This window comes from Alosa pseudoharengus, unplaced genomic scaffold, assembly GCF_046254945.1.
Source record: "Alosa pseudoharengus isolate Yale_2024_CS ecotype anadromous, Long Island Sound unplaced genomic scaffold, YU_APseudo_1.1 YU_APseudo_1.1_scf_23, whole genome shotgun sequence".
In the NCBI taxonomy this organism is placed as follows: domain Eukaryota; kingdom Metazoa; phylum Chordata; class Actinopteri; order Clupeiformes; family Clupeidae; genus Alosa; species Alosa pseudoharengus.
Window position 1 is genome coordinate 246,308 of NW_027468685.1, and position 14,353 is coordinate 260,660.

Sequence of the window (14,353 nt, forward strand, 5' to 3'; positions counted from 1 at the left end):
GATTAGTGTGTGCTTCACCTCATTGTGTGTCCACTTTGTGCTGAGTGTGTTTCACTAATTCACGGATTGGGTTAAATGCAGAGTCAAATTTCCCTCACGGGATCAAAAGAGTATATATACTTATGTATACAGCCTCAGTGTTGTACCTCCAATCCAGTTTATTGTCTATAAGAACCCGCACATATTTGTAGTTCTCAACAACTTCCTCACCCAGTAATGAAATAGTATTTAGCTCAGGCCTGGCCCTACGAAAGTCCACCACCATTTCCCTTGTATTAGCCACATTCAAGACAAGGTGGTTGTTTCTGCACTATGTCACAAAGTGGTCCACCAGTTGCCTGTACTCCGTCTCCTCACCATCACTGACACACCCCACAACTGCAGTCTGTGAACTGTCTGAGAACCGCAGGTGACATGACTCAGAGTTGTACTGGAAGTCTGAGGTGTACAGTGTGAAAAGAAAAGGAGACAACACAGTCCCTTGTGGTGCTCCTATGCGACTGACTACCTGTTCAGACACACACCCTTTCATTCTCACAACCTGTGGTCTGTCAGTCAGGTAATAAGTAATCCATGAAGTTGTGGAGGTGTCTACTTGCATCCTTCAAAGCTTGTCACGTAGCAGCATAGTCTGTATGGTGTTAAAAGCACTTGAGAAATCAAAGAACATGATCCTCACAATACTGCCAGCCCCTGTCCAGGTGAGAGTGTGTTCTATGAAGCAGGTAGATTAAGGCATCCTCCACACCCACCTCTGAACGGTAGTAGTCACCTGTGGTCTCAGAAGATGACCAACTTCCTTCCTAACCAGGTGTACTTTTTTCCATAAGTGTTTTGTTCTTATGACTACAATTGTGAGAGAGATCATGAGAATGAGAATTCATGAAGGAGCAAACAGTTATTGTGTGCACATCCCACCTTCTGGCAGGTGCAGGACAAATTAAAATGTACTCAATTGAAAAAATATAATGTCCGCAACACTGCTTTTGACTCCCATATATTTAATGCACAACAGGCAACGTTTCGACCCTGCTGGGTCTTCTTCAGGCAAAAATTCATGAGAGAGACCATGAGAATTCTGTTGTTGTTTTATGTTATTGCTGGGGTTTTTTTTATATGCTAAGCAAACCTTTGAAAAGTTTTGGACAAATTGACTATCTATTATTCTCTTAGATAGTCTATTCTATTCTCTTATTCTTTTAACAATTTGACATACTATAAATATTGCCTTGCAATAATAATTGTGTCTTATTCTTTCTTATATGATTACATTTCGAAATGTATTCACCTGTGGTACACTGAAAGCATTTCACTTTTATAAGGAAATTAATCCACATTGAGAATAACCTTCAAAGCTGTGGTAAAGAAAGATTTTCAACCAAAGTCTTGAAAAGAATACAGGTTCCAGACTGACACAAGCATACATATAAATATGCCAATGGACTTCCTGTGGTCAATAAACTAAAAATAACATCCTCATTTGTAGCGCATTTGGTTCAAAATTTGAAGCCAAACCCCTTTTTCGGACAGCCATATTGAATTTAGGGAATTTGGCTGGTCCTGATATACCCAATCATAAATGTAATTATTCCTATGGGTTTCCCATCATCAAAAAAGGTAAAATAGACATCAAGTTTGTATTTGTATCTCATCTGGCTCCAAAGCTATAGCCGAATCCCTTTCAGGCGACAACCATATTGGATTTGGCTGCCATGTTGGTCTCAGGGACCACTGGCTCGGGCGGCCTGGCTAAATCATTTCATTATGCCCTCAGCTGCATCCGTGCCAAATTTGGTGCTTGTAGATTAATTTGCACAAACAATGGGGTGTAAGGCCCCATACTACAGCCAAAACTGCTTTTTTGGACAGCGGCCATATTAGAATTGGAGGAATAAGGGGTCCAGATGCACCGGGTCATAAATATTAACATTCCTATGTATTCCCCATGATCAATTAAGCTGAAAAAGATATCAAGTTTGTATTTGTAACTCATGTAGTTCAAAAGTTATAGCTGGAACCCTTTTCGCGCAGCGGCCATATTGGATTTGGCCGCCATCTTGGCCCCAAGGGTCGCTGACTCCGGCGCCCTAGCTAAATCATTTCAGTATGACCTAAGCTACATTTGTACCAAATTTGGCGCTTTCAGATGAATTTGCGCGAAAATGTGCTTAAGGCCCCCCACTAGAGTGGTGATCTCCGTGGGTAAATCGCTTCTGCCATATTTAGATTGTGCATTAGACTTGACAAAAGCATTTCGTTTTCACATATTTAGCCAACACATAGTTAGCCCCCCCCCCCCAAAAAAAAACCCACCACATTCGAATAGAAATTTCCAAATCCCTAGTAGAAATGCTTCTGTGGTGTGCAGACTATCTCTGGCGATTCCCTTCCATCCAGACATTAATGTGTGTGTAGACTGCTCTCTGTGCGATATTAATGTGTGTGTTCCCCTGTGCGATATTAATGTGTGTGTTCCCCTGTGGTGTGCAGATTGCTCCCTGCGTGAAGAGGACCTGCTGGTGATGGAGCTGCTGCAGTGGTTTAAGGGCGAGTTCTTCTCCTGGGTGGACAGCCTGGCCTGCTCGAGGTGCGGGGGCAAGACCCAGTCGGCTGGCTCACTCCCGCCCTCCGACGACGACCTCCGCTGGGATGCCAGTCGCGTGGAGAATCACTTCTGCAAAGCCTGCCAATTCTCCACCAGATTCCCCAGGTACTGCCAATTCTCCACCAGATTCCCTAGGTGTGGGGTGTGTTTTAATGCAACTGCTGACTGGGGTTTGGTTCAAATTCTTGATTTACGTAGCAAGTGTTCACTATTCCTCATTGTTTTTAAGTTGGGTATGCAGATAATATAATGTAAAATCAAATTACAAACTAACCTAATACATTTCTATGGGAGATTCTTTGAGTGCTGTGTCTCTGGTATTGATGTGGAATCCTCCCCATGTGCCTGCAGGTACAACAACCCTGAGAAGCTGCTGGAGACCAGGAGGGGGCGCTGTGGGGAGTGGGCCAACTGCTTCACACTCTGCTGCAGGGCCCTGGGACTGGAGGCACGCTACGTCTGGGACAGCACAGGTCAGTCTGGGTCAGCACGGGTCAGTATGGGTCAGCACAGGTCAGTATGGGTCAGTATGGGTCAGCACGGGTCAGTATGGGTCAGCACGCTACGTCTGGGACAGCACAGGTCAGTCTGGGTCAGCACGGGTCAGTCTGGGACAGCACGGGTCAGTCTGGGTCAGCACGCTACGTCTGGGACAGCACAGGTCAGTCTGGGACAGCACAGGTCAGTCTGGGTCAGCACGCTACGTCTGGGACAGCACAGGTCAGTCTGGGTCAGCACGGGTCAGTCTGGGACAGCACGGGTCAGTCTGGGTCAGCACGCTACGTCTGGGACAGCACAGGTCAGTCTGGGACAGCACAGGTCAGTCTGGGTCAGCACGCTACGTCTGGGACAGCACAGGTCAGTCTGGGTCAGCACGCTACGTCTGGGACAGCACGGGTCAGTCTGGGTCAGCACGGGTCAGCACGCTACGTCTGGGACAGCACAGGTCAGTCTGGGACAGCACAGGTCAGTCTGGGTCAGCACGCTACGTCTGGGACAGCACGGGTCAGTCTGGGTCAGCACGCTACGTCTGGGACAGCACAGGTCAGTCTGGGTCAGCACGGGTCAGTCTAGGTCAGCACAGGTCAGTCTGGGTCAGCACGCTACGTCTGGGTCAGCACGCTACGTCTGGGACAGCACAGGTCAGTCTGGGTCAGCACGGGTCAGTCTAGGTCAGCACAGGTCAGTCTGGGTCAGCACGCTACGTCTGGGTCAGCACGCTACGTCTGGGACAGCACAGGTCAGTCTGGGTCAGCACGGGTCAGTCTAGGTCAGCACGCTACGTCTGGGTCAGCACGCTACGTCTGGGACAGCACAGGTCAGTCTGGGTCAGCACGCTACGTCTGGGACAGCACAGGTCAGTCTGGGTCAGCACGGGTCAGCACAGGTCAGTCTGGGTCAGCACGGGACAGCACAGGTCAGTCTGGGTCAGCACGCTACGTCTGGGACAGCACGGGTCAGTCTGGGTCAGCACGCTATGTCTGGGTCAGCACGCTACGTCTGGGACAGCACAGGTCAGTCTGGGTCAGCACGGGTCAGTCTGGGTCAGCACAGGTCAGTATGGGTCAGCACCCTACGTCTGGGTCAGCACGCTACGTCTGGGACCGCACAGGTCAGTCTGGGTCAGCACGCTACGTCTGGGACAGCACAGGTCAGTCTGGGTCAGCACGGGTCAGTCTGGGTCAGCACGCTACGTCTGGGACAGCACAGGTCAGTCTGGGTCAGCACGCTACGTCTGGGACAGCACAGGTCAGTATGGGTCAGCACGGGTCAGTCTGGGTCAGCACAGGTCAGTCTGGGTCAGCACGCTACGTCTGGGACAGCACAGGTCAGTCTGGGTCAGCACGCTACGTCTGGGACAGCACAGGTCAGTCTGGGTCAGCACGGGTCAGTCTGGGTCAGCACGCTACGTCTGGGACAGCACAGGTCAGTCTGGGTCAGCACGCTACGTCTGGGACAGCACAGGTCAGTCTGGGTCAGCACGGGTCAGTCTGGGTCAGCACGGGTCAGTCTGGGTCAGCACGCTACGTCTGGGACAGCACAGGTCAGTCTGGGTCAGCACAGGTCAGCACAGGTCAGCACAGGTCAGCACAGGTCAGCACGGGTCAGCACAGGTCAGTATGGGTCAGCACGGGTCAGTATGGGTCAGCACGGGTCAGTATGGGTCAGCACAGGTCAGTATGGGTCAGTACAGGTCAGCACAGGTCAGTCTGGGTCAGCACGCTATGTCTGGGTCAGCACGCTACGTCTGGGACAGCACAGGTCAGTCTGGGTCAGCACGGGTCAGTCTGGGTCAGCACAGGTCAGTATGGGTCAGCACCCTACGTCTGGGTCAGCACGCTACGTCTGGGACCGCACAGGTCAGTCTGGGTCAGCACGCTACGTCTGGGACAGCACAGGTCAGTCTGGGTCAGCACGGGTCAGTCTGGGTCAGCACGCTACGTCTGGGACAGCACAGGTCAGTCTGGGTCAGCACGCTACGTCTGGGACAGCACAGGTCAGTATGGGTCAGCACGGGTCAGTCTGGGTCAGCACAGGTCAGTCTGGGTCAGCACGCTACGTCTGGGACAGCACAGGTCAGTCTGGGTCAGCACGCTACGTCTGGGACAGCACAGGTCAGTCTGGGTCAGCACGGGTCAGTCTGGGTCAGCACGCTACGTCTGGGACAGCACAGGTCAGTCTGGGTCAGCACGCTACGTCTGGGACAGCACAGGTCAGTCTGGGTCAGCACGGGTCAGTCTGGGTCAGCACGGGTCAGTCTGGGTCAGCACGCTACGTCTGGGACAGCACAGGTCAGTCTGGGTCAGCACAGGTCAGCACAGGTCAGCACAGGTCAGCACAGGTCAGCACGGGTCAGCACAGGTCAGTATGGGTCAGCACGGGTCAGTATGGGTCAGCACGGGTCAGTATGGGTCAGCACAGGTCAGTATGGGTCAGTACAGGTCAGCACAGGTCAGTATGGGTCAGCACGGGTCAGTATGGGTCAGCACGGGTCAGTATGGGTCAGCACAGGTCAGTACGGGTCAGTACAGGTCAGTACGGGTCAGCACGGGTCAGTATGGGTCAGCACGGGTCAGTATGGGTCAGCACAGGTCAGCACAGGTCAGCACGGGTCAGCACGGGTCAGTATGGGTCAGCACAGGTCAGTATGGGTCAGTACAGGTCAGCACAGGTCAGTCTGCCCCAGCTGTCATAGCTGTGTATGGACCTTTGGAGGGTTCGCTTCAGCTAGTTAGTTACCAGCTAGTTAGTTACCACCATTTTAAAAAATGTGCTCACTTCTGACCCCATTTTCTAAAAAACACGAGCCACATTTCCGATTGCCAGGAATTACGTCATCCGTGTGGATTGGTTGATTCTCCCAGCAGGAAATTGCGCTACGATAACATCAACAACATACCATAGTACTCTACGACAACATACCGTAGTACTCTATCAACATCGACAACATACCGTAGTACTCTACGACAACATCGACAACATACCGTAGTACTCAACGATAACATCGACAACGTACCATAGTATTCTACGACAACATACCGTAGTACTCTATCAACATCGACAACATACCGTAGTACTCTACGTCAACATCGACAACATACCGTAGTACTCAACGATAACATCGACAACGTACCATAGTATTCTACGACAACATACCGTAGTACTCTACGACAGCATCGACAACATACCATAATACTCTACGACAACATACCGTAATAGTCTACGACAACTAGGGCTGGGACAACGCGTCGACGTAATCGATGACATCGACGCAAAATATGCGCGTTGATTCATCAAGCATAATGCGTGCCGCCAAATATTTTTCATTTTACACCTTCAGTGTAATTTTACTGCTACACTGTTTTTCATGCTATATTAGCACACATGATCAATGGCTTCTGATACAATACTGAATGAATGAATGGCTATAACCCTATTACCTCAACCTGTTCTTGCACTGAAATAGTTTTTTATTTTACCTTGTCTACATTATACTTTACTCTCATATTTGTCTATATTATTTATGCTGGTCTCTAGACCTTACTCTTGCACTGTTGGACTAATGTTGGACTACTTTTTGCACCTTCACCATGATATCACTCTCTTGAGCACCTTGCCAGGCACACATAACTAAGGACTATGGTTGGACTACTGTTTGCACCTTCATCATGACACTCACTCCCTTTAGCACCTCACCAGTCCCGGCCCTGTCACTACAAGCGTCTTATGCTTGATCACCCTCAAAACTTTCTTAATTTAACTTGTATAGTGTATTTAGTATTTAGTTTTGTTAGTTTTCTTATCTGTCTTATCTTCTACTGTCTTTATTGTACAGTGGAGTTTAGTTATATGTTTATACTTATACTTATGTCTACCATTTCTGCTGTAAGTGCATGTTGTGTGTTATGTCTGCATGCTACTGAGACCCTTGAATTTCCCCTTGAGGATCAATAAAGTATCTATCTATCTAGTACTCTATGACAGCATCGACAACATACCATAATACTCTACGACAACATACCGTAATAGTCTACGACAACATATCGTAGTACTTTACGACAACAGCGACAACATACCATAGTACTCTACGACAACATACCGTAGTACTCTACGTTGTCGTAGTACTCTACGACAACATCAACAACATACTGTAGTACTCTACGTCAACATCGACAACATAATATACTCTAGCATGGGGCAGTAAAATGAATGGGGACTGTGCTTCCTCCCTCTCTAGCATGGGGCAGTGAAATGAAGTGCTTCCTCCTTCTCTCTAGCTCTATATGACACTTCCATGGTAGGGACGCGTGGTAGCGTCTGGAATAATGAGCAGTACAATACACAGTGGGTGTGCTGGGTAATGTATTGCATTCTGGGTCATTCTAGTGCTTAATATTGGAATGCTGGGGATTCTGGGTAATGTAGATCTCTCGGAGAACTACTCTGTGGCTACTGTAAGAGAAAAGAGTGATCAAACTTTTGGCTGGTTTCTTTCCTTCTTTTTCTTTCTCTCTCTCTCTGTCTCGCTATCTCTCTCTCTCTCTCTCTCTTTTTCCCCCTCCCTCTCTTTCTCTCTCTCTCTCCATCTCTCTCTCTCCCTCTCTCTCTTTCTCTCTTTCTCTCTCTCCATCTCTCTCTCTCTCTCTCTTTCTCTCTCTTTCCCCCTCTCTCTTTTTCTTTCTCTCTCTCTCTCTCCCTCTCTCTCTCTTTTTCCCCCTCTCTCTCTCTCCCTCTCTTTCTCTCTCTCTCTCTCCATCTCTCTCTCTCCCTCTCTTTCTCTCTCTCTCTTTCCCTCTCTCTCTCTCTTTCCCCCTCTCTCTCCCTCTCTTTCTTTCTCTCTCTCTCTCTTTCCCTCTCTCTCTCTCTCTCTTTCTCTTTCCCCCTCTCTCTCTCTCTCTCTCTCTCTCTCTCTCTCTCTCTCTCTCTCTCTCTCTCTCTCTCTCTCTCTCTCTCTCCCTCCCCCTCTCTCTCCCTCCCCCTCTCTCCTGGGCTTCCCTTCTGTCCCTGTCTGTAGACCACGTGTGGACAGAGTTGTACTCTGAGTCTCAGGAGCGATGGCTGCACTGTGACCCGTGTGAGAACGCTTGCGATAAGCCTCTGCTGTACGAGGTGGGCTGGGGCAAGAAGCTCTCCTACATCCTGGCTTTCTCCAAGGACCAGGTCAGTGCACGCCATCCTGCTGGTTCATTTCATCTGTTACTGAGCGCTGATTGGTGTATCTGTATCATGTGCTAACTCCAAGCTGATTAGTGCAGGTGGTGGATGTGACCTGGCGGTACTCGTGTAAGCACGCTGAGGTCCGGTCCAGACGGACGCAGGTCCACGAGACATGGCTTCTACACACGGTCAACGCCCTCAACGCCACGGTAGATGAAATGCTAACCCGAACTGTCTCTCTTTTAGTAAACTCTGTGTACACAAACTATGTTCTCAATGCTCGAGTTCATGTGTAGAGACACTGATGATACTTCAATCAAAGTTTCATGTTGTGTCGAGTCTTCGCGATCATGTATCAAAATAGTAGCGCCCCTACGATTCCCATTCAAAAGGCCATTTGACCCAAAAACGACAACACGGACAAGCTTAAAAGTGACGCTTCAGACGTAATTATGCTTTTAAGGCGAGACACTACAATTGAATAGGGTAACATTTTTAACAAGCAGATATCACTATGAAACTTACCCAGTTGATTACTTACATTAATATGAGAAAAAAATTTATTAAAAGTTTTCTGTAATTTAATGTTTACATATGCAACTTAGGCATTATCTAATTATATATGCGCTAATTTGCATACATTTTAAGGCAAGAAACCTGAGCATTGGATACAGCCAGGTTCAAAATTATGTTTTCATTGTGTTCAGATAATAGATGGGGAAAAATTTACAGAGGGATTTATGAATATCTACTTTTGTTATCCTGTAAATCAGAGTATGATGTCAATAGCCCTAAAAAAATCGATTTTTGCCATGTTTTTAGGCATAAAATGTCATGTTAGTCAGGCTAGGAATAATATATCAACAAACCCCTCTGTAAAAATCTTCAAAATATAGTTAGGCATAAGTCTAGAAAGTTTGGTGTACGTAAGTGCTTCTGAAGTGGAGTTTTCTTGCTCAGAGTGGGAGAGGAAACTCATTTTGAGAAAACGGCCTTGAAAGACAGCCAATAAGATTCCGTTCTCAGCCCAGAGCTTTCCAACGGTACTACACACGATATGTTTTGGGTCGCGGGAGTGCATGCAAGGTTAGAATGCTAACTTTCGCCGAATTTAGGATAAATATACAGGCGCGAGTAGACACACTATAAAGAAATAAACACCTAAATGTGTAAATCTGACTTTTTTGTTGTAGTATTGTGATAGAATACATGCTAAGGTAACAGACTAGCTCAAAATTGACCAGTGCATGAAAAAACGATGTTTTCACCTGCCGTGTCTCGCCTTAAAACTAAAGTTTGACTCGGGTACATTCACCCTAGGATGCATTTTGGCAAAAGGTACGCTTTAATGTAATTTTGTTCCCAAACGAAAGTTTGAAGCCATTATCAACCAGAAATAGACCAGGTTGTTTCAAATCCGGAACTACCCTTTAAAGCGTGTGTGTGTGTGTGTGTGTGTGTGTGCGCGCGCGCTCTGCAGCGTCAGCAGCCCTTGAGCAGCGAGCGGCGTCAGGTGTTGCTAGAGCGCCTCCTAGTGGAGCTGGTGGAATTCATCTCCCCGAAGACGCCGCGGGCAGGAGACCTGGGAGGCCGCGTATCAGGCTCGCTGGCCTGGAGGGCCGCACGAGGAGAAACGGGGGCGGGACCACCTGCACAGGTGAGGAGTAATGCTGCTAGATATCTCACCTGCACAGGTATAATGCTGATAGATATCTCACCTGCACAGGTGTGGAGTAATGCTGCTAGATATCTGGTGACCGACAGCAGTTTCACGTATCTCTGTGTCTGACTGACCGCACCTCTCCATCTCAGTTGGTGTTGTTGCTATTGCTGTTGCTGTTGTTGTGTGACTGACCGCACCTCTCCATCTCAGTTGGTGTTGTTGCTGTTGCTGTTGTGTGACTGACCGCACCTCTCCATCTCAGTTGCTGTTGTTGCTGTTGCTGTTGTGTGACTGACCGCACCTCTCCATCTCAGTTGCTGTTGTTGTTGTTGTGTGCAGGACGCCCCAGGGTTTGTGTTTGTTCCCACGGAGGCGGAGATGAGTGAGAAAGTGTTCCGCCTCCGCTATAACGCGGCGACAGACCTGTACACACGTGCCGGGGGTGATGTCATCAGTGGCTGGGAGACGGCAGCATGGAGGAGAGAATCCGTCTTCAGGAAAGTGGAAACAGACTGGAAGAAGGTGAACTTGCTGTGTGTGTGTGTGTGTGTGTGTGTGTGTGTGTGTGTGTGTGTCTGTGTGTGTGTGTGTGTGTGTGTGTGTGTGTGTGTGTGTGTGTGTGCGCTTCAGGAAAGTGGAGACGGACGGGAAGAAGGTGAACTTGTTTAGTGTGTGTGTTTCTAGTTTCTTTCTTTCCTGGTTTCTCTCTCCGATTCATTCACTCCCTTTCATAGATTTCAGACATGTCCTCCACACTATAGGGTCATTCCGTGTCAAATCACCCAGTGGCTGGCAGGTCACCCTCTTCCAAAAAATCTGAAAAAACTCACAGGTGTTTGTAGACCAAACCTATGCATAAATCTTAAATAGTATATCTGTATCACTAATGGTTCCAAAACTACAGCCCTTTGAAGTTTCAAGTCATTTTAAGCATCGTGGTGAACAATCCTTTTTGTTCAACTTCCAACATTATTGGCTCTTTTGGTATTTCACACACATTAGTGAAACTATGTGAATAGAAGTACATTTCCCTGTTGAATTTAACAATCCAATCAAATCAGGTGTATCTTGTGTAATTCCCCCTCTGCAAAGCTCTGAAAATGGCTATAAATTCATAATGTGAAAAAACATCACCACCTTTGAGGGCTTCTCATTCAAAAAGTATGTGACACAAATTCATCAGATTTTTTTCCCACTCATGTATGGATTATAAGGTCATGTCCATGCCTTAACTTTGGTTGTTAACATTATCACATTGTCAGAGCATTTTTATTAAATTGGGCTTGATTTTCAAAAAGCCCGTTTTCATCTTCTCATTTCACCACGTGGACAGTTAACAGGATTTTTTTAAATTTTACCATATATCATTCTGTATGTGAGGATTTACAAATATTGTCTATAAATCCACTGAATTTGTACTTTATCTGCAGTACCACTTTGCACCACATGTGGTGCTCTTTTAATACAATGGAAGTCAATGGAAGAGTAAGAGAGTCACTTGTTTGCTGTACATATCCAATCTAAACACACAGTTTATGGTTCATATGGTTCAAGTAAAAAGGGGTTTCTAAAATTCAATGCATTGTCAGATGCATAAAAATCAATACTAACGATTTATCATCTTTTTAGAAATGCCCACGAGTCCTCAAACCTTGTTATGAATACTTGTAATGAAAACACACATGGTCATCTTCATCAAGTGAAATACCTTGATGAACTGAATTTTAGAAACCCATTGTTTCTTGAATATGTTCCTTTATGACATTCATTTTCCAACTTCTTTCCCAGATCACATGGAGACAAAGCACTGATCTCCATCTTGATGCTCTTTGTCTATGTATCACAGAGGACTGCATCCCATGCATATGACGATGGATATAGACTTTGCCTAACCAGTTGGCTAGTAATTATTAAAGTACTCACATAGGCACTGATAGGTTAAAGCTGGTGTAGAAAACTCATTACAAAGATGGTAATTATGCTAAATCCTCTTGCTGCATGTATGATGACCAGTCAGTCTTATGTGTGTATAATTTACTTGATCAGTTTATTTTCTTTAAATAAGATTTATGTATGAGCAGTATGTTGTTCATGTTGCAATAATTATTTGGACCAATTCAACTATGAACCATAAACTGTGTGTTTAGATTGGATATGTGCAGCAAACAAGTGACTCTCTTACTCTTCCATTGACTTCCATTGTATTAAAAGAGCACCACATGTGGTGCAAAGTGGTACTGCTGATCCAGTACAAATTCAGTGGATTTATAGACAATATTTAAAAAAAATCTTATCTCAATGAAGAAACTCATCAACAAGCCCACATTTTTGGCAGATGATCCTCACATACAGAATGATATATGGTAAATTTAAAAAAAATCCTGATAACTGTCCACGTGGTGAAATGAGAAGATGAAAACAGCCTTTTTGAAAATCAGGCCCAATTTTAAAAAAATGCTCTGAAAATATGAAAATGATAACAACCAAAGTTAATGCATGGACAGGACCTTATAATACATATATGTGTAGGGAAAAAATCTGATGAATTTGTGTCACATACTTTCTGAATGAGAAGCCCTCAAAAGTGATGATGTCTTTTCACATTATGAATTTATAGCCATTTTCAGAGCTTTGCAGAGGGGGAAGTACACAAGATACGTCTGATCCGATTGGATTTTTTAATTCAACAGGAAAATGTACTTCTATTCACATAGTTTCACTAATGTGTGTGAAATACCAAAAGAGCCAATAATGCTGGAAGTTGAACAAAAAGGATTGTTCACCACAATGCTTAAAATGACTTGAAGTTTCAAAGGGCTGTAGTTTTGCAACGATTAGTTATCCAGATATACTATTCAAGATCTATGCATGGATTTGGTCTACAAACACCTGTGATTTTTTTCTGATTTTTTCGGAGAGGGTCACCTGCCAAATTGTGCTGAAATTGGGTGATTTCACACGGAATGACCCTATAGAACATGTCCTCCACACTATATGACATGTCCTCCACACTACATGACATGTCCTCCACACTATATGACATGTCCTCCACACTATAGAACATGTCCTCCACACTATATGACATGTCTTCCACACTATATGACATGTCCTCCACACTATATGACATGTCCTCCACACTATATGACATGTCCTCCACACTATAGAACATGTCCTCCACACTATATGACATGTCCTCCACACTATATGCGGATCTTGGTCAAACGGAGGTCCGACCCCTCGGGTGATTCAGACATAATGCTTACATGCGGACATTATGCCGACATCAGTGTGAACGACACACGCACATGAACAGAATCTCTGCATGTTCTTTGCTTCATTCAGACATGCGCTCATTTACATAATGTAATGTCTGAACTACTAGGAGGAGAGTAGTGTAAAAGCCGGATAAATTCGGTTCTAAATGTCCGATTCTGTTGTTCAGATATACGGCCCAACCACTTGACATCTGCAGAACATGTGGACTTATGTCTGAAAGAACCTTTAGACAGTGATTTAGACTTTATTCTTAATCACTTCTGTGATTAAGACTTTATTTTTAATCACTTCTTGTTGCTTGAGTGGAAACGGTCACCCATTGTTATGACAAAAACTCTACAAATGGTTTTTGATGAGCTGTTTAAATTCAGAGTCTGTCAATCACGGAATCTAACTCCGTATGAGATTTTGTCCATGTGTTAACCTTTGTGACGTAAAGGACCTCGATAACCAATTATTACTAGAAATCCGTAAAGCCTTGTGGTTGCCATGGAGTAAATCTCAACTCCAAAGCTCTGTGTGTAATCCTCACCTGCTCTGTTTACCTGTGCAGGTGTACCTGGCTCCTCACCGCTTTGTTTACCTGTGCAGGTGTACCTGGCGCGGACCGAGGGCTCCAGCTCTGGGAGGGTCAGCTGGCGGCTGGACTGTGCGGCAGCGGGAATGCGGATTCGGACGGTCACCGTGACCGCTCACACCGAGACGTTTGAGTCAGGCTGCGCCCGCTGCAGTGTGTGCTCAGGACAGGACAGCGTCCATCTCCCTGGAGGTACTGAACCGACCCGCGTAATGGTACTGGACCGACCCGCGTTTAGACCAGAGACCCGCGTAGAGACCCGATGCAGTGTCCCACATATTGACTTATTTGTTGCGGCCCACCACAATATGAACACTGACCACCACAATGATTTTCCAGGTTGTACTAAATTGTGCTTAAATCTGGTTAGCATCATAACCACGCTGTGCTAATTTGTTAAAAACTGTTGCATTTAAGTTAATTCTGCAAACCAACCACCACAAATGGAATTCAATTCTCTGGGAAACACTGCGATGTAACCCGACACATCAACATGAATTATCTGCCCGAACCCGGCCCGCGGCCCGACGTAAAAAACATACGTTTTGACTGTTAAACCCTGACTTTATTTAGG

General features: G+C 46.1%; 1 protein-coding gene across 1 annotated transcript in view; it reads left to right on the forward strand.

Annotated features, from left to right (window-relative positions):
- ngly1 (N-glycanase 1) overlaps positions 1–14,353 on the forward strand; it is a 31,082-nt gene that overhangs the window by 14,929 nt on the left and 1,800 nt on the right. The window contains exons 5-11 of the mRNA XM_076301071.1: positions 2,491–2,710; positions 2,957–3,078; positions 8,121–8,266; positions 8,362–8,472; positions 9,744–9,920; positions 10,266–10,448; positions 13,794–13,971. Coding sequence (XP_076157186.1) covers positions 2,491–2,710; positions 2,957–3,078; positions 8,121–8,266; positions 8,362–8,472; positions 9,744–9,920; positions 10,266–10,448; positions 13,794–13,971 — 1,137 coding nt within the window. The remainder of the gene's footprint in view (positions 1–2,490; positions 2,711–2,956; positions 3,079–8,120; positions 8,267–8,361; positions 8,473–9,743; positions 9,921–10,265; positions 10,449–13,793; positions 13,972–14,353) is intronic.